Here is a 23,013-nt window from a genome sequence, read left to right as displayed (position 1 = left end):
CAAAGTAGCTGTCTTATTACAAAAGAATTTCAGAAATAGATTGGAAAGAGAAGTTTCTGAACTGCAATTTATCACCAAACTTAAAACCATGGAGAAACCTGGTCTGAATAAAGACATTGGATTCTTATTTCATTATACATGACAAAGCTATCTTTAGCCATCTCACCCATTGCTTTTCCTGTGGAACCAATTTGCAGTAGTAAACAGTCATAAATTCTTCCTGCAAGACCAAATGTGGTCATAAACAGTCCGGTTTCCCACCACCCTTTTGAGTGGTGCCTCTCCCCACCCTCTCACTATATATAAGGGTCTGGTGACTTCTGTTTCAGTGTATCTGAAGAAGTGTGCAAGCACAGGAAAGCTCATACCAATAACAAACTTAGTTGGTCTCTAAGGTGCTACTGGAAGAAATAATTTTTTAATCAGGTTGGTGAAGGTCTCTCCTGAATTTGCTTGGTCATCTGTGGACATCAAGTAAGTAAAGCACCACTCCTTCATTCAGGTGAGCTGGGGAACCCTAAATCTATATGGATTTAATCCAGAAACTTAGAATATCTCTGCATGTGAAAGGCCCAAAGCCCTTCCTACTTTTGTATTATCCATTTGGGGTATTTGCGCAAGGAAACTCCATCTTGGGTTTTGAAGGGTTAGGGTTTATTTCTCTTCATAATTTTGCAGCCCAATCTTAGCCCAGAAATGAAGATCTGATGATTTCAATGTGACAAACACCTTCAATTTACACATACAAAATGTTAATGATTCCACGGGAATAAATATTTTTAAATGTACTGGAAACATTTTAAAATGTGTGCTACTGGTGTAATTATCATAGAAACCCTAGACCCTTTTGTATTCATCTGTTTTTGTATGGGCAAGAAAGCAATTACAGCTGTTATGAGGAAGACTTATAAGGACTCTTGGAAACTGATTTTGTTTTTAACGGAAGTTGTTCCTTTTACCTAAAAAAAAGAGAGAGATTTCAACACTGATTTATTTAAAAATAAAAGACTTTGCTTTTAAAAAAATGCCCACAAACCATGGTCTGGGAAGCAGTAGACAGGACCCCTGCCTTCTGCACTTCCATGAAAGCTCAGCCACGGCTTTCAGAAAGTGCAGTCCCTCGGGGAGGCTGTGGGGGGTGCAGAACCACAGAACATCTGCAGAAGGAAGAAGCCCCTCAGCCACTTCAAAAGGAAGCTAAGGGCAACAAAAACCCCATGATCATTTCCCCAACATTTCCTCTTTCCTGTGAGAATTATACAATGCACTTTCTTTTCTCATTAATTGGTGGAGAGTGGACAACAAGAAAAGAAAGAAATGCAGGGAAAATGTTTGGAGCAGCACTAGGCACAGGAAGGAGTCCTGGTACAGGATTTTGGTTTTTTAATTGGAGCTTTTCTTGTGAGTACAGTATTGGAACAGGAGAAGCTGCATTTGCCAAACATCTCCCTGCTAGGTTCTCAGTGGTTAACATTTAGCTACATTAAAAGCATTTATCAGTTCTGCATCAGTTTCACTGTACTGGCAGCCTCACCTCAGCATAGGAATTGCTGGTTGGTGTTGCTGAGAATGAATAGATTTTTTTCTGCCTTCCCTGAGAAAACAGAATAATGCAGACCCAGTTTAAGCCTGCAGTGTACTGGTAGATACTCTCAAAGTGTTGCCAGGATCTAGGCCAGGGGAACCCAACCTGGTGCCCTTCAGGTGTTTTAATCTATACAGGGTGCACTAGGTGGAAAGAAGGGCTGATCTGAGCCTAAGGGGATTCACATTGGACCTGCAGCTCCAACCCCAACAGGTTGTGGGAGGGCAGGCTGTGACACCTGAGTGGCAACTGAAGTGTACTCTGCCTATGTTCAGGAGCACTCTCCTTTGTATCTGCTTCACATCACAGCTTTCAGAGCGGGATGCTGGGGCCCAGCCCTTGTGAGCTCTGGCTCAAATGAAGGGTGAAGACAGGTGTAACGTTTTTTGAAGGGTGTTGCTGGTCAGTCTCCTCAATACAGTACTAGCACATCTTGAGCAATTGAGGGCAGGGAGAGAGAAACAGATCTGTATGTTTTTTGCATGATTCAGTTTGAATCAGGAAAAACTGGCTGTGAAAGGTGACTCTTGCCTGTGACACAACCTGACAGCGAGTGCCTCCCGCAACCCCTTGGGAGTCATTTTGTAAGTGTTTGAAAATATTTGCTTTTCTTTTTTTATAAACAGAGAAATTAAAGCCTATATGATGAAACTTCCCTTTGCTGCTGGAGAGGACTTGAGGGTCGGCTCGGGGAGCAGCCTTTAAGCCCCCTCCCTCCAGTCCTGCCGCCTGACTGCTCCTCCTCGCTCCCGGTCCCGGTCCCTCCGCCGGCTGCCGCTCATCCGCTGGGCGAGCCCAGGCCGAGCACGGAGAAGGCGGCGCGGTGCTTGCGCAGCAGCAGGCGGATCTTCTCGTCGTCCGAGTCCGGGTCCAGAGGCTTGTTGTATTCGTCGTCCTCATCCGAGGCTGGGCGCTCGCCCGCTCCGGCCGCCGCGCGGGGCGACGACGGCGACGGCTCCAGGGCGCTCTTCTTGCGCCACTTGGTGCGCCGGTTCTGGAACCAGACCTGCAAGGAGGCGGACGGGCAGCGGGTCAGGGATGCCTCTCTGCCGTCCCCCGTCCCCCCAAGCCAGGCCAGGCGCCTGAGTCGGGAAGGGGAGCGCGCAAGGCCAGCTGCAGGAGCCCACCAAGGCCAGCTTTGCGCCCGGCTTCTCCCTGCCGAGCTCCGCCAGCCAAGGAAGCGGCCAGCAGCGCGCGCGCCAGCATGCTCTTTCTTGAAGGCAAAGGGAAAGATGGCAATCTGACTTCTGAATTGGGGGTTGGAGGAAAGGAGGCTGGCAGGGTTTGGTTAAATGATGGCTGAAAAAGAGGTTTATTGATCCAGCGGTGTCTCTTCAGTTTCTTAGGCATATCTGAATTTAGAATCGCTGTTCTCCACAACAGACCAGAGAGAGGGGTCTGAAGTGCTCTGGCTCAACAAACCTCTTTCATTTTTTCCATTCTGCTATTTGCTTTCACTTCCACTTGCTTTTTTGGGTTCCCATTTTTGTTGCACTAAATTATGGACAAGCCAAGAGTTCTCTGGTAAAAGGACTAGACATTTGAAAGAAATTCCCCCTTTTCAAACTCCTGCAGCATTTCAGTCCTAGCCTAGAGAAATTTTAGTGCAATGGCCTCCCCAGTTTTGAATACAACTGCAGATCCAGTTTTACCACTGTTTAAATATTATTTCAATGTTCTTGAAAGGACCAGGGGTGGGTGGGTTTCTAGACCTTTCTTCTTGGCCCACAGCTTCTTTCTTTCCTCTACTAATATAGAGAAAAGAAGCAATAATTTCATTTGCCATCAAGTGAGCTAAAATTCATTTCTCAGAATAGAGTTTTCAAAGAAAAATATTAAAGAATCTTTCACTTCCCTCCAAGTATATATGGCAAAATGCCCCTCACACAATTTCACCACCCACAAATAGTGTGGAGAGTTTTGGGAGGCCATTCTAGCTCTCTTAGTTTAAATTATATTGATTTTAGGGCTACAACATTTAAGTCATCCATTTGTTAGATCAATTGGTGAAAAACTGGTGCTGCGCCAAACCCTGCTGTTCTGTTTCTGGAGAGATTTCTTCCCAGGGTGTCCTGCCCAGAGGAAGAGGAGGGTGACAAATATACTTTGGTTTATAAAGCCCTTAACAACACGGGAACCAGTTTACCTGGGAAATGGCATTGCCCCAGGTATGTCCTCTTGACTGCTTAGATCTGGGGCTACATAATCCTCACTCAGTGCGACAGTGCTGAAAAGGATACAGGTAAGGGCCTGAAAAGCATACAGGTAAGGGCACCTGCCTAGTGTCAATAGGCTGGGAATTCCAAAATGGAAATGTCACCTCCAGCTCCTGCTTAAAATCTTTTTGTTTAGGCCAGACTACCCAGATATCTAGCTTGTTGATGTGTGTTTTAATCTGCTTTTAGCTTAGCACTTACTTCAATTATTATTTGAATGTTTTAAATAGCTGTTTTTACTGGTATTCATATTGCTTTATTCTTTTTGTAAACTGCTTTGTGTTTTGTTTTTGTTTTACAGTCAAGGGGTGTATAAATTTTATGAAAACAAATAAAATAAAATAAGGTTGGGGCAGTTTGGGTGTCCCAGTGGAATCAATCCTGCACAAAGCGATCCCCTGGCCGCTGCCTCATTCTCAAGCTGCTTTAGAATTCATTGTAATTTTAATGGGTGTGGGATTGAGATTAGCGCATCCCTGCAAGGTGGTTATGTGTGGAGTTTCTTTGGCCACGTTGACACCATACATTTAAAGTGCTATGATACCACTTTAAAGAATCATGGCTTCCGGCCCCCACCAACAAATTCTGGAAGCTGTAGTTTGTTAAGGGTGCTAAAAGTTTTTAGGGGCCCCCTATTCCCCTCATGGATCTACAATTCCCAGAGTTCCCTGTGAAAAGGGATTGACTGTTAAACCACTCTGGGAATTGTAGCTCTGGGATGGGAATAGGGCTTGCCTAGCAACTCTCAGCACCTTTAACAAACTTCAGCTCCCAGAACTGGGGGGAGGGGGAGCTGTGAGTGTTTAAAGTGGCATGAATATTGCCTTTTTCAGTCCAGTAAATATTTCTCTAGTGGTTTGCAGCCTCCCCTGCTGCATACACCCAAGACAGCAGAGTGCAGAATGCTGGAGGGATGCAAGAAAGAAAGAAAGAAAGAAAGAAAGAAAGAAAGAAAGAAAGAAAGAAAGAAAGAAAGAAAGACCCTTTCATCACTTCGGATATAATATAAGCACCACAAACTGCATACATGTACGTGACAAATTAACCAAAATTTTCTCTTCCTTTTGAGAATTTCTTTTCTCATTAATGGTTAAAAAAAGGTAAATAGAAGAAATTTCTGCCACAACACTGTTAAAGATCTTTTGATTAAAAGGGGCCAGCAGAACTGCTTTTAGAAGTCAGATATTTTCAATACTACACCTGGGTTGCAGTCTCGCACACAGAATGCCTCTTCTAAGACTGTGCCCTGCTGCCATTCATTTCCATTTCCATTTATTACAGTTGTCCTCCACCCCCTTTCCTCCTTGGAGCTCCAGGTGGTCTGCAGAGGTCTCCTACTCCTCTCCATTTATCCTCACAAGAATCCTGCGATTGGCCAAGAGTGAGTGATGGCACAACGTCACCCTGTGAACTTCATGGCCAAGTGGGGTTGAACCCTGGTCTCCTGGCTCCTAGTCCAACACTCCAACCACTACACGGCACTGCCTCATGTGCCATCTAAAAACAAAATGTGCCTCTTTCTTTGGAAATATTGTTATAGTCATATGCAAATGCATTCAGATTTGACCATGTAACTGGTGAACTAAAACACATACAATCCATTGGCTTTCTTTAATTGGGTGGCAGGTTAATTAGTCTGCTTAGACATGCAGCCATTTTCAAAAAAATAATTTGGATGCAATAGGTAATGGCAATTTTGAAAAAGAATAATATTCCAAAAGTCGATCACTAATAAACTGCTATTCATTGCTAATAAACTATTAATCCTTGAACTTCTAAAAACCTCAATAGTAGCATAGTTTTAAAACCAAAATAAATCTGCCACTAAGAATTTAGCAATGAGACAATGCTTAATGGCTTGGCCAAGCTTCGGAAAACCTGAAGCAGCAGCCTGCCAGGGAAGCTTGTGGCAGAGACAGGGCAAGCCCTACTGTGGGGCAGCGTAAGGCAACCACCTCAGGCGGCAAATGCCAAGGCTGCTTACCAAGACGGAAGCAAGATTCCGTTTCCGCACTCGGCAGCAGCTCTCTGTGGGGAAAGGGCCTTGGGCAGTTAGATCACAGGGGGGGGCTCCTTTTTGCACGTGAGTCGTTGCAGAGTCAGGTCCAAAGTGTATTGTTTGCCAGCTTTTCAGCTTGCTCCTATGACCATATTATTCCAGGCTCTACCTGCTGATTTCTGCTCATCCAGTGCTTGTGAAAAGCTGACAGAAGCCAGTCCTTTTCCCCTGTCCTGCTCAGCTGGTGACTCTGAAAGCAGGAGAGCGTGTTTTTAATTCTATAGCACATGTAAACACACACACACACATGCACCCCTCCATTTTGGAGCCTGTTGTGGTGTGACACAGGCAGAAACCCTGCTGAGGCAAACAGCTCCAGCTCTCCTGCTCCTGTCCCAGGGCCATTTGAGGCATAGCCCAGGGAATAACTCACCCACATGAGTGAAGGGGACACAAGCTACACCCATGCTGGTTATGCATCTTTAGCCCTGATCAGCAAGTTGGCATTGGGGGATAGGGCACACTTTGAGATGTTGAGAGAACAAACATCTCATTGGCCACCCCTTAAAGCATGGGCCCTCAAACTTTTTGGGGTTTCCAGAATCATCGTTGAAAATCTCAGAAACTGTTGTGAGCACCACAAAATACAGAGCACACAGAACCTAACCCTCCCTCAGCACCAAAGAAAGCAGAGACAAAAAAGCAGGAAACACCCCACCCCCACCCCCACCCCACACACACAAACCAAGGAAACCCAAGGCAACCTCTGCAAGCAAAAAAATAAAAAAATCCTCCCAACAATTGGGATGAATGGGTGTTCAGCCATGTGCCTGAGGGTGCTCTGGTGCTCACATTGTGAGCCCCAGATTTAAACTGATGTCCCATCAATGCCTCTTCTCCAGCTTGTTCTTTCACCTCACAGTTGGCAGTGCCTCTTTGGAGACTGGATTTGGCCCAAGCGCTGCCAGTTGCTGACCTGGGTGAAGCAGAGCCTATGGGTGCTGCTGCAGATTCCCTGCCCCCGCCCTCTCCCAGCTTGTCTCACAAAGGTACAGGGAGCTCACCTTCACCTGCGATTCACTCATTCCAAGGGAATAGGCAAGTCTGGCCCGCTCAGGCCCAGCCAGGTACTTGGTCTGCTCAAAGGTTTTCTCCAGGGCAAAGATCTGGTGGCCCGTGAAGGTCGGCCGCGTGTGCTTCTTCTTGTGGAGGCTGTCGCCCACGGGCCCTGCAGCTGTGCAGAGGGAGATGGGCAGCATGAGGCCTGAGGGGCACTGAAGCTGGCTAGTGCTCCGTTCCCTGTGTACCAGGCAGGATGAGCCCTCTAGCCGCCCCTGCCCCAGACACACACCAAGGAAAATCTATGCCAGCCAGCCATCGCTATGGTAGGAAAGCAATCAAAACCAAAACTGCCCCTCTCATCACGCCCTGGCCAGTCTGCGCCATGACTGTCCTTGGAGGGCTGCGTGCAGTTTGTGCTCGCCTAACATCAAAGAGGACCTTGCAGAAAGAGGTTCAGAAAAGGGCTGCCCAACTGACCAAGGGAATGGAGAGACTCTGCCATGAGGAAAGGTTGCAGCATTCGGGACTTAGAAAAAGTTTAGTTTAGAAAAAGGACGATACGAGCTGACATGGTAGAGGTCTATAATATGATGCCCAGCGTGGAGAAAGAGTTTATCTCCCTCTCTCCTGACACTGGAACTTGTGGACATCCAATGAAGCTGAATGTTGGGAGACCGAGGACAGAAGCATAGTGCATTGCTAAACTATGGAACTCACTGCCACAGGAGGCAGAGCCGGCCACCAACTTGGGTGGGAAAATTAATGGGAGACAAGGCTAGCCATGGCTACTAGACACAATGTCTATGCTGTGCCCCCACCATCAAAGGCATTGTGCCTCCGAATGCCAGCTGCTGGGCATCTTAGGCAGGCAGAATGTGCTCACGTCCAGTTCGCCACTGTGAGATCAGGGTGCAAAGCCAAGGGGGGCCATGGGCCTGATCCCACAGGCTCTTCTGGGAGGGGGACCTTTTTTAGCTAAAAGATTCACTTCTGGGTAGTTCTGTCAGGCCTGTTCTTCATCTGGTGCTGGGCAAGGAGAATGAACCAGACACCCCACAGGTTGAGGACCTCGGGGAGCAGGCAGGTCCCCCCAAGTCCCATACCTAGGCTCCCCTTGAGGTGCCCCCTGGTCTGACCCCAGAGGAAGAACCTTGGGGCATGCCAGAGGATGGGGTGGAGAGCGCAGACAGCAAAACCTTCGGGCCCAGGGATGAAGAACAATAGCTCAGGAGGTCTCCATGGGTGCAGAATTGGCAGGCTACTCATGAGAAAGGGGTTTGTTTGGACTGCAGTGCACCAGAAATCCTGTTTATGCTGGCAAAGTTGGCATTTCTGCTGCTGGGGCCTGAGCCCCTGAGGGAGCCCCCCGAGAGTGACACTTCCTGAGCCAAATGCCGGTGGGAGCAGCAGGGGGAGCAAGCTGGGCAAATGTCTCCCTTTGCAAAGTGCACTGCTCTCTGCTCATGCTCACGGGGCCCTTTCTGTTTTCTGTCTGGGCAACCTAGATGCCTCATCGGATGTCAAGACGCATTCCAGTCAGGTAAACCTCTCTAGGGGGCCTAGCAGGGCCAGGGGAGGTGGGCATGGCCTCAGGTCCCCCACTCTCAGCCTACCCCTCTCTGCCCCAACACTCGTTCCTCTGCCTGTCCCCAGTGGTGCTCTTAGGACAGTCTTCTTATTTAATAGTGCGATTTATTACTTGGCACATGATTACTCCAGAAAGCCAGACAACTTGGTCTACCAAACACATCTGGGTGGCTTGTGTGTGTTTGATTAACCTAGCAGCCTCGGGTTGGGTGCAAATCTGGGCTGGGACTGTGGCAGCATGCCTTCTCAGCCCCCTCCCTTCAAAACACCAGTGCCAGAGCTATAGGAGCTGCTAAGGGGGCAAAGGAGCCTTGGTGTGACTCTCTCTCCTTCCCCATGAACCTGCCCATCAGCTAAAGTCACCTTCCCAGGGCTTGCTCTGCACTCCAGCCCACAAGCAGGTGCACCTGGGGGGGGGGGACAAGGGCACAGCCGACCCTTTTTATTCTGTGAACCCCCCTCAGATCTTATGATGAAGGGCAGTATATAAATTTAATTAATTAATAGTGGTAATAATAATAATAATAATAATAATAATAATAATAATAATAATAATCAGGCAGTGGGGCTTTAGATACTTTGGTTCATTGTATTGATATTTTATTGTTGCAAAAAGAAATTTTGCAGGGACTGATCCTTCCCCCATCTCTACCCCCACTTCCGCTGCAGAAGAGGCAATTGCTCAATTGCAATGAGCCCCCGGATCAGTCCAGCACCCTCTTCTCATCCTGTTGCCAACCAGGTCCTTATGGAAAACCCTCAGGCAAGACCCGGGCAAGGAACCTCCTTTCGTCTCCTGCAGCTTCCAGCAACTGGCATTCAGAAGCATTACTGCCTCCAAACAACTTGCATAAGACTAGTTAGAACTGGTCTTCCCCAACCTGTGGAGCTGGGAGGGATCATGAGGCCCATTTAGTTCAATCCCTTGAAGCAGGAAGCAGCTGTGGGGAATGCAAAGTGATGTTGGACTCCATGGCAGCCTTTATTCCCCAACTTCCCCAACCAGTGCCCAATCAGATGTTGTTGGACTCCACTTCCCATCAGCCTCAATGGTTAGGGGCGATGGGAGTTGTGGTCCAAAAACATGCTCCCCCCCCCCTGGTTTGGGGGAAGCTGCCCCAGAGGAACCTCTGCCTCACCAGATGGTGCTAGACTGCCACTCCCACCATCCCTGACCATTAGGCCTGATGGGAACTGGAGTCCATCAGCATCTGGAGGGGCATAGGCTCCCCACCCGCTGCCCTAGAGGATGCGATGGGGCACAGCTCTTCCCTTTGCGGAGGGTGGGTTTGCCACGTGTTTCTCCCTCCACTGGGGCTGTTTCCCTGGCGCCTGTGCCCATGCCACACTGGTGCCCCTGGCCTTTTGCACACTTCTTTATGGAGCCCCATATCAGCAGCAACCGGCTACCTGGCGCCGTCTGTCATTCCAAGGGGCACTTTCGTGGCAGCCAAGGATAAACTTTGCTTGATTCCGAGAACCGCTCCCTTTGCCCAGGAAAAGCAACGCAGAGGGAGGGCAAAGGAGCCAGGCACCTTCCTGCAGCTTTCTCAGGCACCTGTTCCAGAAAACCAGGTAACCTCCCCTCCCCCCACTTTCTGCAGTGACAAATATGAGGTGGGGGTGAGAGATACATGAGGGATCCCAGGGCTCTCTGACCTAGAAGGCCTGTCCCAAGAGGTGAAAGGCTGCCTGTGGTTATTAAAACTCTGCACATGCTCAAGGATACAGGTCTGCTTGTTTGCTATGTTATCTCTAGTTACTTTTTCCTTGTTTGTCATTGCTGTCTCTCACACTTTCGAAACCTGTAAACTCCTGGTTCCAAAATCTGCTGTTTTTCCTCCTGCATGTAACTCGAAAGCACTACAAACACCGATCACTCTGCATACAAACCGGCCTCTTTCTGGTGCCCTTTGACTTCCCCAGCATGTCTAGCTGCCTTTGCCTGTGTTCATTCATCCTTCAACTTTCTCTCCTTTTTCTTCACTGTGATTTTTCACCTGCTGTTCAAATGCATGCTGCAAGCGCCTTGAGGCAGGGAGTGCCCAAGTTGCTCCACATACTTGAACGATGAACAATCATAACTACTTTGCATATTCCAGGACCACGTTCTGCGCTGGGTTCAGACTTGCGAGCTTACTTTCACCACCCAAGACCATCACCTCACACTTACAGAGACCTCTCCTGGCTACTTCCCACCCCTGTCCCCCCAAACCCTCCCCAACCCCATGGCTAGTTTGCTACTCACGGTTGCCACATGGCCGACCTCCATGCCACTCCTGCCCTGTGTCTGCCCAGCAGCTCCGACCTCTGGCTGAGTATTCGCTTCCGGCTTTGGAGAAGTTCCCCACTTGAGACCCGTAGTAAAGGCTCTGGGTGCCCAGTCCGTTGAACCCCCCAACGTGGGAATAGCCCGAGAGAAGGCCCCCATTCGGTGGAGCCACTGGCCTGCTTAGGATGTCGCTGATGCCATGCGGTGTGCCAGCAGCCAGCTGGGCACTCAACCCAGGGGGGCTGAGCTTGTAGAAGGAGTTTTGCACTGTATATTGGCACATGGAGGCCTTCACCTCTGGGAAAGGGGGCAGAGGAGGGTTGTTGAGAAGGAATGTCCCCTGGAGGTTGGTGTCCATCGCTAGGCTGCCTGCTGGGAGATGAGGTTTGGGGGTCAATCCTGCAGCTTTTAGATTCCCAGAAGTGCATGGCACATTGGCAGTGCCATCTCACAGAGACCCTGCTTCTACTTGGCAGCCTCCCTGCCAGCACAGAGGCAGCTGGCAGTCGGGAGCAGCTCCTGCTGGCCAAGGGAACTGCGGCTCAAGTCCATTGGGTGCCTGGCTAGCGGACCTCCCTGTGCCCCAGAGATTCTGAAGCCAAGACTGGCCAGCCACCAAGTTTAACTTCAAGAGAAGCTTCATTCCCTCTGATAAAAGATGGGGCTTATTAGAATACTGGGCCTCTGATAGGCTGATGTGCTGGGTCCCCTAGCTCTCATTGGCCGGGCCAAGGACAGGATCTGGATTGGCTGCTCCCAGACAAATTACCCTTTGAAAGATCTACGGTCAACACCAGAACCTTAACGCTTGGATAGCACTGGGGGGGGCGGGGGGGGAGAGCCTGCCTTTGCCTGGGGTGTGTGATGGATGATAGAATGGGAGGGGTGGGGGTATGTTTGTGTGTGGTGAGAGAGAGAGAGACTCTGCACCTTTGTAGGAGACAGACTCTGAATATGGGCGAGTGCAGCAGAAGGACCAGGTATAGGAAACGCAGGTGCAGCTCTCCAAGGAGCAGGATGAGGCACAAAGTGGGAGGGCAGACAGGCCTGAGCCCTGGTCCTTTGGAAATAGAATTTGTGCAAGAGATTCTGTGGGAATCTGTGCAAGAGATTCTGCTCCTGCATGGTAGGGAATATTGTTTTATTTATTTTTAAAAAAGCCTGTTGTGGAACATCCTGGGGGACTGGGACTGGGGATTGACAGACCTGTCCATTTCACTTTCTCAGCAATGTTACTTCTATTTTTATTGATTACCAGTAAAATGCTCTGCAAAGGGAAATATTTTATCAAGTTCATTTCTTTAAAAAGATTTTAAAAATCAGAAGGAAAAAAGTCTGGCTTAGGTATCTTTTCTGCCTCCATGCCCACTAGCATGGATATAAAACAGTGGAACACAAATGAACACAAAAGGACCGTCCCGGGGGGCAGGGGGGTAGGAATGGGGGGGCGGCGGTGGGGGCAGGCTGATCCGGGTGCCATCATGGTGACAAATTATCAAGGAACAATTACTGCCCTACTAGGGTGGTTCATAAAAAACTTTTTTTAAAAAAAAATGCCTGCTCCAAAGGTCTTATCTTACTACAATAGGGATTATATATGAAATTTTGTTCATACCTTGACCCTCCTCCACAAAAATAGCTGTTTACCTATGTCGTGAAGGCTGAAATTCCAATTCACTGCACAGTCGCCTACTTGTTATCAGAGGCCCAGAATCCACATCCCTTTGTAAGAAAATATGAAATAATGTAAAAGCATTTTTGCAGGCAATAAATAAATAAATAAATTGGGGGGGGTGGCAAGAATTTTTCCGCACCGGGGACCACCTGACCTTCCTAAGCCTCTGCCAGGGGGGTTGAGGTGGCAGTCTGTGGGCCAATTTTGGCCTTCCAGCTCAGGTGTGACCCATGAGGCCATTTCCCCCAAACCAAGGTGTCTTCCCACCAGCCGATGTCACAGTGGGGGCTTTCTTAAAACTCTTTGCAATCAGGAAGAGTACTTTGAAGCTGCTGCAGGTTCCCAACTGCTGTTGACAAGACCCGCCAAAGAGATTTTCAGATGATGTCAATCACATAATGTCATAATGATGTCATGTGATTGACAGGTGTGTGATTTTGATAAGGACCCAACCCATGTAGCCAAAAAGGTTCCCCACCTCCCAAAGTGATGAAAAGTCCATTGCAATTCTGCTTGGAGCTTAGCTTGGAGCCAAGAAAGAGAAGGAGATTGTGGAGATGCAAGCAGGAACCAATGACTGAACTGACATTATCACTAAGAGAGTTCAGTGAACTTAGGGAAATAGTAGTGACAAAAGACAGATGTCTAGGCCTCATTAACAAATTTACAAATCACCATGCCTGAATGTTATTCATCCAAGAGTTATTCAGGAATGCAAAGGTGAAGTTGCTGATCTCTAACAATATTATTATTATTATTATTATTATTATTATTATTATTATTATTATTATATCTAAAACCATCCCTCTGTTCAAGGACTGATCTGGACTGGAGAGTGGGTGATGTTACAATATTTTATTTTATTTGGACCTTTGGATCCAGAAAATGACAGGCCAGTTAGCTTAACATCTGTTCTGGGAAAATTGGTGGAAAGCATGATTAGAAGTATGCCCTCCCAAACATCTATAAAGGGGCCTGTACTTTTAATTTTTTTTCCAATGATCTGGAGCGAGGAGTGAGGTTTATTATTATTATTATTATTATTATTATTATTATTTATATGCTGCTCATCTAACTGGGTTTCCCCAGCAACTCTAGGCAGCTTCCATCAAATTAAAATGCAGTAAGACATCAACATTTTACTTTCTTGGGTTCCATGATCACTGCAGATGGTGACAGCAGTCACGAAATTAAAACATGCCTGCTTCTTGGGAGAAAAGCAATGACAAACCTAGACAGCATCTTAAAAAGCAGAGACATCACCTTGCCTACAAAGGTCCGTATAGTTAAAGCTATGGTTTTCCCAGTAGTGATGTATGGAAGTGAGAGCTGGACCATGAAGAAGGCTGATCGCTGAAGAATTGATGCTTTTGAATTATGGTGCTGGAGGAGACTCTTGAGAGTCCCATGGACTGCAAGAAGATCAAACCTATCCATTCTTAACGAAATCAGCCCTGAGTGCTCACTGGAAGGACAGATCCTGAAGCCGAGGCTCCAATACCTTTGGTGACCTTTGGCCACCTCATGAGAAGAGAAGACTCCCTGGAAAAGACCCTGATGTTGGGAAAGATGGAGGGCACAAGGAGAAGGGGACGACAGAGGATGAGATGGTTGGACAGTGTTCTCGAAGCTACCAACATGAGTTTGACCAAACTGCAGAAGGCAGTGGAAGACAGGAGTGCCTGGTGTGGTCTGGTCCATGGGGTCACGAAGAGTTGGACACGACTAAACGACTAAACGACAACAAAGACATCAAACATTAAAAACTTCCCTATACAGGGCCGCCTTCAGATAAAAGTCAGTTGGTTATTTCCTTGACATGGGAGGGCGTTCCAAAGGGTGGGCACCACTACCGAAAAGGCCCAGATAGAGTCAGGATTATGGACAACAGTGAATTATTCAGGGTGATAAAGCCCAGACATCTTGGAGAGTGAAGTCAAATGGGCCTTAGAAAGCACTGCTAATAACAAGGCCAGTGGAAGTGATGATATTCCAGCTGAACTATTTAAAATTTTAAAAGATGATGCTGTTAAGGTGCTACACCCAATATGCCAGCAAGTTTGGAAAACTCAGCAATGGCCAGAGGATTGGAGAAGATCAGTCTACATCCCAATTCCAAAGAAGGGCAGTGCCAAAGAATGCTCCAACAATTGCGCTCATTTCACACGCTAGCAAGGTTATGCTTAAAATTCTACAAGGCAGGCTTAGGCAGTATGTGGACCGAGAACTCCCAGAAGTGCAAGCTGGATTTCGAAAGGGCAGAGGAACCAGAGACCAAATAGCAAACATGCGCTGGATTATGAAGAAAGCTAGAGAGTTCCAGAAAAACGTCTACTTCTGCTTCATTGACTATGCAAAAGCCTTTGACTGTGTCGACCACAGCAAACTATGGCATGTTCTTAAAGAAATGGGAGTGCCTGATAACCTCATCTGTCTCCTGAGAAATCTCTATGTGGGACAAGAAGCTACAGTTAGAACTGGATATGGAACAACTGAAACAAATTGGGAAAGGAGTATGACAAGGTTGTATATTGTCTCCCTGCTTATTTAACTTATATGCAGAATTCATCATGCGAAAGGCTGGACTAGATGAATCCCAAGCCGGAATTAAGATTGCCGGAAGAAATATCAACAACCTCAGATATGCTGATGACACAACCTTGATGGCAGAAAGCGAGGAGGAATTAAAGAACCTTTTAATGAGGGTGAAAGAGGAGAGCTCAACATCAAAAAAACCTGGTCTGAAGCTCAACATCAAAAAAACCAAGATCATGGCCACCGGTCCCATCACCTCCTGGCAAATAGAAGGGGAAGAAATGGAGGCAGTGAGAGATTTTACTTTCTTGGGCTCCTTGATCACTGCAGATGGTGACAGCAGTCACGAAATTAAAAGACGCCTGCTTCTTGGGAGAAAAGCAATGACAAACCTAGACAGCATCTTAAAAAGCAGAGACATCACCTTGCCGACAAAGGTCCGTATAGTTAAAGCTATGGTTTTCCCAGTAGTGATGTATGGAAGTGAGAGCTGGACCATAAAGAAGGCTGATCGCCGAAGAATTGATGCTTTTGAATTATGGTGCTGGAGGAGACTCTTGAGAGTCCCATGGACTGCAAGAAGATCAAACCTATCAATTCTTAAGGAAATCAGCCCTGAGTGCACCCTGGAAGGACAGATCGTGAAGCTGAGGCTCCAATACTTTGGCCACCTCATGAGAAGAGAAGAATCCTTGGAAAAGACCCTGATGTTGGGAAAGATTGAGGGCACTAGGAGAAGGGGACGACAGAGGACAAGATGGTTGGACAGTGTTCTCGAAGCTACGAACATGAGTTTGACTAAACTGCGGGAGGCAGTGCAAGACAGGAGTGCCTGGCGTGCTATGGTCCATGGGGTCACGAAGAGTCGGACATGACTAAACGACTAAACAACAACAAAGCCCATAAGGGATTCTGCAAAGCTCCAAAATGATGTTTTCAAACTGGGTGAATCTATCTATATATAAATGTTCCCACTGCGTGCGTGGATGTAACACCCTTCCTCCGTGACCGCTGAACCAAATTGCATCAAATTAGGACAAAGCACACTTTGCCCATCAGGGAGAGATCTGGCTTTTTTAAAAAAAAAAAAAACCACACACCTTTCATACCTAAAATAATGATTAAACACACAAAAAAGTGGCGCCCAAATTAGACATCACCAGCAAAAGCTCTGAAAACTCCAGCAGCATCCAATAGAAAGGCAGATCTCCGAGGGTGGGGCCAAATCGTTACATCATCAACCACCGTCCAACAACCGCCAAAATGGCCATTGCACACCCAAAGCCCAAGGACAGAACCCGCCACCGCCACACCCACCCCATAATCCAGGCCTTACCCCTACGTCCCCACCACCCCCGTCAAAGCCACAATGGCCATTCCACCCGTCAAAGCCCAAGGACTGAAACCACCAAGACGGCCATTACCAGACAAAGGCAAACGGCCAAACCCAGAGCCACAGCCACAGGCTGCAACCCCAAAACACACACACACACACACCCTGCAAACGTTCACACAACAAGCAACGTAACTAGCCCAAACCCTCATCCGCAAGAGTCAGGCCAGGGCCAAGGAATGGAGATACAGGGTGGAGGCCTTGGCTCACATTTACATACTGTCAGGAGTATGGGCAGGAGTCAGGCTCTGGGGCCTGTAGTGCTTTGCAGGACTGGGGCCTGCCTCAGCTTGTGCTGGAGAAGCAAGGAGTGGTCACTCAGGTGAGGCCACTTGATACCTCACTGCACCTGGTGGCAGGAGCTGGGAGGGATAAAAGCTCAGCATTTCCCTTCAGCTCTTGGCCACAGCAACACTATCCCTGCCTTGTTGCATCTGGCCTCTTGCTCCTTGGACCCTTGCCTTGCTGACGCCTTGCTCCTTGGACCCTTGGACCTTCGCCTTGCTTCTTGTTCCTTGAGCCTTCGCCTTCCTCCTTGCTCCTTGGACCCTTGTCTTGCCGACGCCTTGCTCCTTGACTCCCAGACCTTCGCCTCCGCCTTGCTCCTTGACCCTGCGACTGCCTGCTGCTGGACCCTCAGCTCTGCACCTGTTCCTGCTTCTACACCACCATCTTGCCTCTGGTCCTGACGTCCTCAGCCAGGGCTTCAACCGCCCGCCGACCGGACCGTGACACATACTAGCCCAAGCCAAGGCCGACAGACTAGGCCTCGGCTCTACTTTACAGCATACAGACTAAGCCTTGGCTCTACATACTAGGCCTCGGCTCAACTTTACCGAATATCCCGAGTGGAGCCCTGGGTGGGGGGGAGGGTCCTGAATAGGTCATGGGTTGAGACAGGGTGGAGGGAGTCACAAGGATGACCTAGGGGTGGGGGGGGAGGGGGGAGGGGGGACAAAATAGCTCATGGGATGGGAGTAATCTCAGGGATGAGACACAACGGGGATGGGGGGGTAGAAAAAACACATAGTCCGGGGGGGACGGGATACCTCATGGGTCACGACAGGATGGGAGGAATCACAGAGATGAGACACAACGGGGGGGGGGGGGAACACACATAGTCCAGGATGTGTACATTCCCCCCCCTTTCCTGGGAAACAAGGAACCTGAGTCAGGCACAGGAAAGCGTCATGGATCGTCACAGGGTAGGGGCAGCCACAGGGATAGCCTACTACAGCAACGCGTGGCAGGGGCAGCTAGTGGTCAATAAAATGCCAGGCATCATTCAAGGTAAGTACAGTGATGCAGACTGGGGTAGGAAAATCCTAAATTCAGAATCAATTCTGAGGGGGTCTGAATTGATTGACTGACCAGGAAAGGGATTTTGGGGTCATGGTGGGCAGCTTAATGAAAATGCTGAGGCTGGTGTGTGCAGCAGCAGGAGTGAAAAAGGGAAAGGGAAAATGGAAATCCAGTGTCCAGGGTCATGGAAAAGGATAAACAGTAAAGCTTTGTGCAAATCTGATCACCCCTGGAATACTGTGGACAGTTCTGGGCATCCAAATTCAACAAGGATATTGTAGAGTCAGAAAAGCTTCAGAAAAAGCAGTCAAAATGATTAAGGGGATGAAGTGACTCTCCTGTGAAGAAAGCTTACAACATTTGGGGTTTCTTTATTTTAGAAAAAGGCAATTAAGGAGAGTGTGTTGGAGGTGTATTGATTTTACACAGTATGGAGAATGTGGATAGGAAATTTTTCTTCCTCTCTCATTGTACAAGAAACCCAAAGGAGTAATCTAGTGAGCAAAGAATGAATGGTGGGAGATTCAAGGCTGTGCTGCTTCATACTGTGCATAGTTACTATGGCATTCTCTGCCACAGGATGTAGTGACAGCAGCCACTTTGGATACCTTAAAAGAGGGTCATACAAACTCAAGTAGTCAGTGGCTACTAGTCATGGTCACTCTATTACTTGCCGGGTATCAGAGTATCCGTATCCAATATTGGTATCTGGATGTCACCCATCAGGAGAGAGCTAGGGTTGCCCGCATGTTCTGAAGACTTTTGGTTGACCCCAGTGGGAACAGAATAGTTCCAGGTCTTTGGTCTGACCTAACACAGCTCTTCTTATGCTTTGTGAGCTACCCATCTGAAAGCACACATTTAGGATGAATCATAGAGTTGGAAGAGACCACAAGGGCCATCCAGTCCAACCCCCTGCCAAGCAGGGAACACCATCAAAGCATTCCTGACAGATGGCTGTCAAGCCTCCGCTTAAAGACCTCCAAAGAAGGAGACTCCACCACACTCCTTGGCAGAAAATTCCACTGTCGAACAGCTCTTACTGTCAGGAAGTTCTTCCTAATGTTTAGGTGGAAGCTTCTTTCTTGTAGTTTGAATCCATTGCTCCGTGTCCGCTTCTCTGGAGCAGCAGAAAACAACCTTTCACCCTCCTCTATATGGCATCATGGGTAGGGATGAACAAAATCTATCTGTTTTGATTTCCCTCAATTTTTCATTTTCCCCATCTTCCATTTAATTCTCCATATTTTTACATCAATCTGCATTTTTTAAAAAACCTCATGAAAATTCACTTACATTTCAGCACAAATTTCTTGATGTACATATCTTTTGCAAGCAATTTCCCCAAATATACCGGCAATGCAATTTATGTGTTGTTTTCACAATTAAATGCATTTTGTGCACATTTTTTCCTAATATAAACATATTTAGAGACATTATTTGGTTAGACAATTGCATTGCAAAATTTGGAGAAGAGTTGACTTCTCTGTTTTGATTCGCATTGTTTCAAAAAGCACAGATTAGGTAGTTTCACATTAAAATCTGAATGAGACTGGATTTCTCTCCCAGCTCCACTCACTGGCTTGCCAGCCCACATCCCCCCTCCCCATTCTTGAGGGCCAAACTGATGGAGAGTTCTGCGTGGTTGTCACACATTTGTTAAAAGAAAGTAAAACAGACTTGGGAGGTTGTGACAGCAAGAAAGGCAAAGGGTTGGAGGAACTGCTCGACCCTTCTCCTTCCTGGCCATAGCTGTCAAGTTCTCCCCTTTTTAAAGGAAAATTCCCTTATGCTGAATAGGCTTCCTCGTGAGAGAAGGGAAAACTTGACAGTTATCTTCCTGGCACTAAGCTTTGCATCCATGTCCTATTGATCCTATTGATACTTTCCTTTAAAGCACAGATCCACATTGCATGATGAGGGCATGCATTTCCTGTGTATTGTCTTGTTGGGCCTTAAGAGTTAGGGCTTACTTACTTTTTGACCTGCTCTCTTAAAGTACAGATCCACTCTTAAAAGCTCTGTGTCAGAGTATTTTCTTTTTTTGCCCTGACTTCTCCCCATGAAAACATGCTCTTTAACACTCAATAAGACCAAATGTCAACTTGGGTTTTCTGCAGATTGCTATTCGCTCCAGCTGAGCTTTAAAGAACAGGTTTTCACTGAGAAACCTTTGGAGCAAAAACAAAGGCTGTCTGGACACAGAGCTTTAAAGTGTGGACCCTGCCTGCAAAGAGCAGGGCAAAAGGTATGTGTGCATAAGTCCTGAAATGGACGGGAAAGTTCTGCCAGGCGGGGTTTTCCTCCTCAAGCAGTGCTGTAAGCCCAACCGGACAGTCTGCCCAGGCCACTGAAATCTTCAGAAGCTACAGAAAGTTTGGCTGGTCAGGGTGCAGAGAGGACCTTTCCCCCTGTAGCACCTACTTTAAGGACTGAGTTCCCCATGGAAATCAGGAGAGCACCAGGGGTGGTGGAGGAGCTTTCCAGGAGTTAAAGATCTGCCTACTTTGGCCTCTCCTGGCTGTTGATATTGCGATTCTTGGTTCTGTTTGTTGCTGTAAGTTCCTGTATTTACATTTTATGACTATCTGGATGCTTTAAATGCTTGTCACTTGCCTCTTTTAGAGACTTTCTTGTTTACTGTGAACCACTCTGAGATTTTATAAATGAAAAGCAGTGTAGAAGTTTCAAAATATATAAACAGATAAATAATCATTGGGCTTCTCCAGGCATCCTTTTGATTTGTGTGCATGATGATGTCAGAGCAGTTATCCACAATCCAGCTTTCAAGGTTTTGGTGCCTGCGAAGGTTTCAGGGTGGAAATGAAGCTTGGCTTCCAGTCAGTGCGTAATCCATAGCTTCCTGCTGAAATGTTGTAATTTTTCATATTAGTGTGTCAACAACAAGTTGCAAAACACTCCTGGGGAAAAGCCACCAGCCTGGAGGGCCTCCTTGTTCCAGGAGTCAAAAGTCATGCGACTGAACACGGAGCAGGTGCCTTTAACCCCATCATGCCCAAATTTTGTGTGCAAAACCATATAAAAAGTACAAGGTGTGGACTCTTTGTGTAGTGTAGACATTGGGAATGCAGGAGAAGTGACGGCCAGGCAACTTGAGATGAAGGGCTTGTGTTTTAGGTTTGGCTTCAGGAGGAATAATTGGGACATGCAGCCAAATGTCTAGAGTGGTCCTGCTCAGAAAACCAGCCCACTATGCCCTTTCCCAGGACAATCCATTTGGTTCCATTCCACTCTAGCTCCACCTTAACAGTATTTTTGTGGCTGCCAAGCATGCTAAGACCTTGCTGGGTGCCCCTTCTCAAGTTCTTTTATTTTACTTCTGCAAGCCCTGGGGCTCCCGCAAGACTGTGCACACCTCCCCCTGGTGCCTGGATGGCACTGGGAGAATGAATAGCCTATGCTTTTAACAGGTCATCCACATCATCCCTATGCAGAGGGATACCCCCTCTTTCACTAGACCCTTAACTTTCCAGGCAATTCCCACTGGCTTCTTTGCCCCCCACCCCCCACCCCAGGTGACATGTTGCACCCTTCGGGAGACAGAATTCTCCTTCATGGCTTTGCCTCATTCACTAAAGAAACACCCACAGCAACCAGCAGCACTTACTGCCAGAAGCACCTTGCACTGAAATGCAATGTCTGTAATTAGTGTTGACCAGGTGGGATGGGCAGGTGGGACATTGGGAGGGCCAGAGGCTCCCCATTGCTGCTTTAGGGAATGGACCCTTAACTTCTTTCTTGGGGTCACAGAAATGCATGTGCAGGGATCAGCTCCAAAGGAAAATTACCTAATGGCAAAGCTAGACACATCAATCATGTGATTTGCCCTTGTCTGACTTGGCTTTTTTTATTTTTTTAAAAATAGCTATATAGTTCAGTGGAAGCTGCAGGAAACCCACAACCCAACAACATCTGGAGGGATGGGCAAATCTGACCACTTCAGTTGCTCTCTAATTATTCCATTATTATTTTTCAGTTCTATGCATATCTACATCAGTTTGCTGTATTAACACCCACCCACCCCAAAAATTCATTAGCATTTTAGTGTGCCTTTATCAGGACGGGTGTTAGGAGCAGGCCAGTGAAGTTAACTCTTTATTCAAAGAATCTGAAACAGCTCAGTCCTAGTGGTCACAGCAGCACCCCTTCCCAGTAGGTCTTGTCCCAGTGAGGCAGTTGCGAGGACTGCCGGTTCCTGCCTACCCACCACTCTCTAAGTCTCCTCCTCCCCTGGGTCCTTCTCAAGCAATCTGAGACTCTGTCCACATGTGTCTCTCTGCTCTGCCACCTTCTTGCCTCTTATGGTCCTGGGAGACTGGGGGGGGGGGCTGGTCAGCTGGTCACAGCAGGAGGGGGAGACCCCCAGATTCTTCACCAGCCTGCCTCATGTCTGCCCCTTGGCCTCCTTCCTCTCCAGCTCCCCCTTCCGGGCTTCTCTCTGCCAGACTCTCCCTACTCACTAACCCTGTTACCTCTTCAGCTTCTTCTTCCTCCTCCCAGTCTTCTCCCTCTGACCACCCATGGCCTCCCACCGCCTCTCTCCAGGCTCTTCCCTTGGGGGGTCTCCAGCTGGTGCCCCCCCACTCCTCTGCGTCCATGGCAGGATTTCTGCTAATATACATATTTTGTGTATGCAGTTTTGCCTAATATACACTTTTGCAAAGCAATTTACTCTAATACAATGCATTTTTGTATGTTATTTTCATTAACATTTCTATGCTGGGGGACTGCATTGCACAATTCAGAGAGTGAATTTAGAAGACTGGCTAGATTTTGTTTAGCGTATTGTTTCAGAAAGGGCAAATGATGACAGTTGCCTTTAAATGTGAACAGCATCAAACTTCTCCCCCTTCCTTAGATGTAAACTGGCAAAACTACAGCAGTCCTTGCAAATCTCCATGTCCAATGTTTCCTTTGATACCCCATTTACCACCTCCTTGTTATCTAAACTATTTTACAAATAAAGAGAGAAGTCAAGTTAAGTAAGTAGGGCTGCCAGGTCAGGAGTATCCCAGACCCTGAGATTTCTGGGCCCAGCAATGAGACCTGATGATGTCATGCTGGGCCCTGGAAACAGAGGTCAATTGGGAGAGGGGAGCAGGGGAGTCAGAAGGCCTGCCCCTGCTTCCCCAAGGGTTCATGCTATAAATTGAAGCCAGCTCCTGCTGGGCTGAAGCATGCAAGCTGCAGGCAGAGTCTTCTGGCTGTTTTCTTATTCTTATTGAAGGCGCTCTCACCCACCTGGAGATCCAACTGCCACCTGGAGGGGGCCAGGCAAAACAGGAGACCTCAGGCCAGAGCTGGATTTCTGGCGCTCCTCTTAGCAAGGAAGAGGAAGAAGAGACAGAAGCCGAGGCAGCACAAAG

The 23,013-nt window shown here is 47.7% G+C and overlaps 1 protein-coding gene across 2 annotated transcripts; it reads right to left on the bottom strand.

Moving 5' to 3' along the window:
- Positions 1-316: 316 nt before the first annotated feature.
- On the bottom strand, positions 317-11,363 carry NKX6-3 (NK6 homeobox 3). Of its 2 annotated transcripts, none has more exons than XM_035119973.3 (3): positions 10,698-11,363; positions 6,865-7,034; positions 317-2,591 (listed from the first exon to the last, which is right to left on the bottom strand). In XM_035119973.3, exons 1-3 carry the CDS (start codon positions 11,077-11,079, stop codon positions 2,364-2,366), a joined length of 780 nt encoding a protein of 259 aa, XP_034975864.1. In that variant the 5' UTR covers positions 11,080-11,363; the 3' UTR covers positions 317-2,363. The 2 variants fall into 2 exon arrangements, with proteins under 2 accessions (XP_034975864.1, XP_034975866.1); XM_035119975.3 differs by having other exon boundaries at positions 6,865-7,028.
- Between the last annotated feature and the right edge of the window lie 11,650 nt (positions 11,364-23,013).

This window comes from Zootoca vivipara, chromosome 6 (assembly GCF_965207765.1).
Source record: "Zootoca vivipara chromosome 6, rZooViv2.hap1.1, whole genome shotgun sequence".
In the NCBI taxonomy this organism is placed as follows: Eukaryota; Metazoa; Chordata; class Lepidosauria; order Squamata; family Lacertidae; genus Zootoca; species Zootoca vivipara.
This window is presented reverse-complemented; position numbering and strand designations above follow the sequence as displayed.

What these genes read in the sequence shown, in the direction of transcription:
- NKX6-3 (XM_035119973.3), bottom strand. Translation starts at nt 11,079, where the DNA reads ATGGACACCAACCTCCAGGGGACATTCCTTCTCAACAACCCTCCTCTG. An exon ending in AGGTCGGCCATGTGGCAACC is followed by an intron (nt 7,035 to 10,697) that starts GTGAGTAGCAAA and finishes CCCTCTGCACAG; the next exon opens with CTGCAGGGCCCGTGGGCGAC. An exon ending in TGAGTGAATCGCAGGTGAAG is followed by an intron (nt 2,592 to 6,864) that starts GTGAGCTCCCTG and finishes GCCTCCTTGCAG; the next exon opens with GTCTGGTTCCAGAACCGGCG.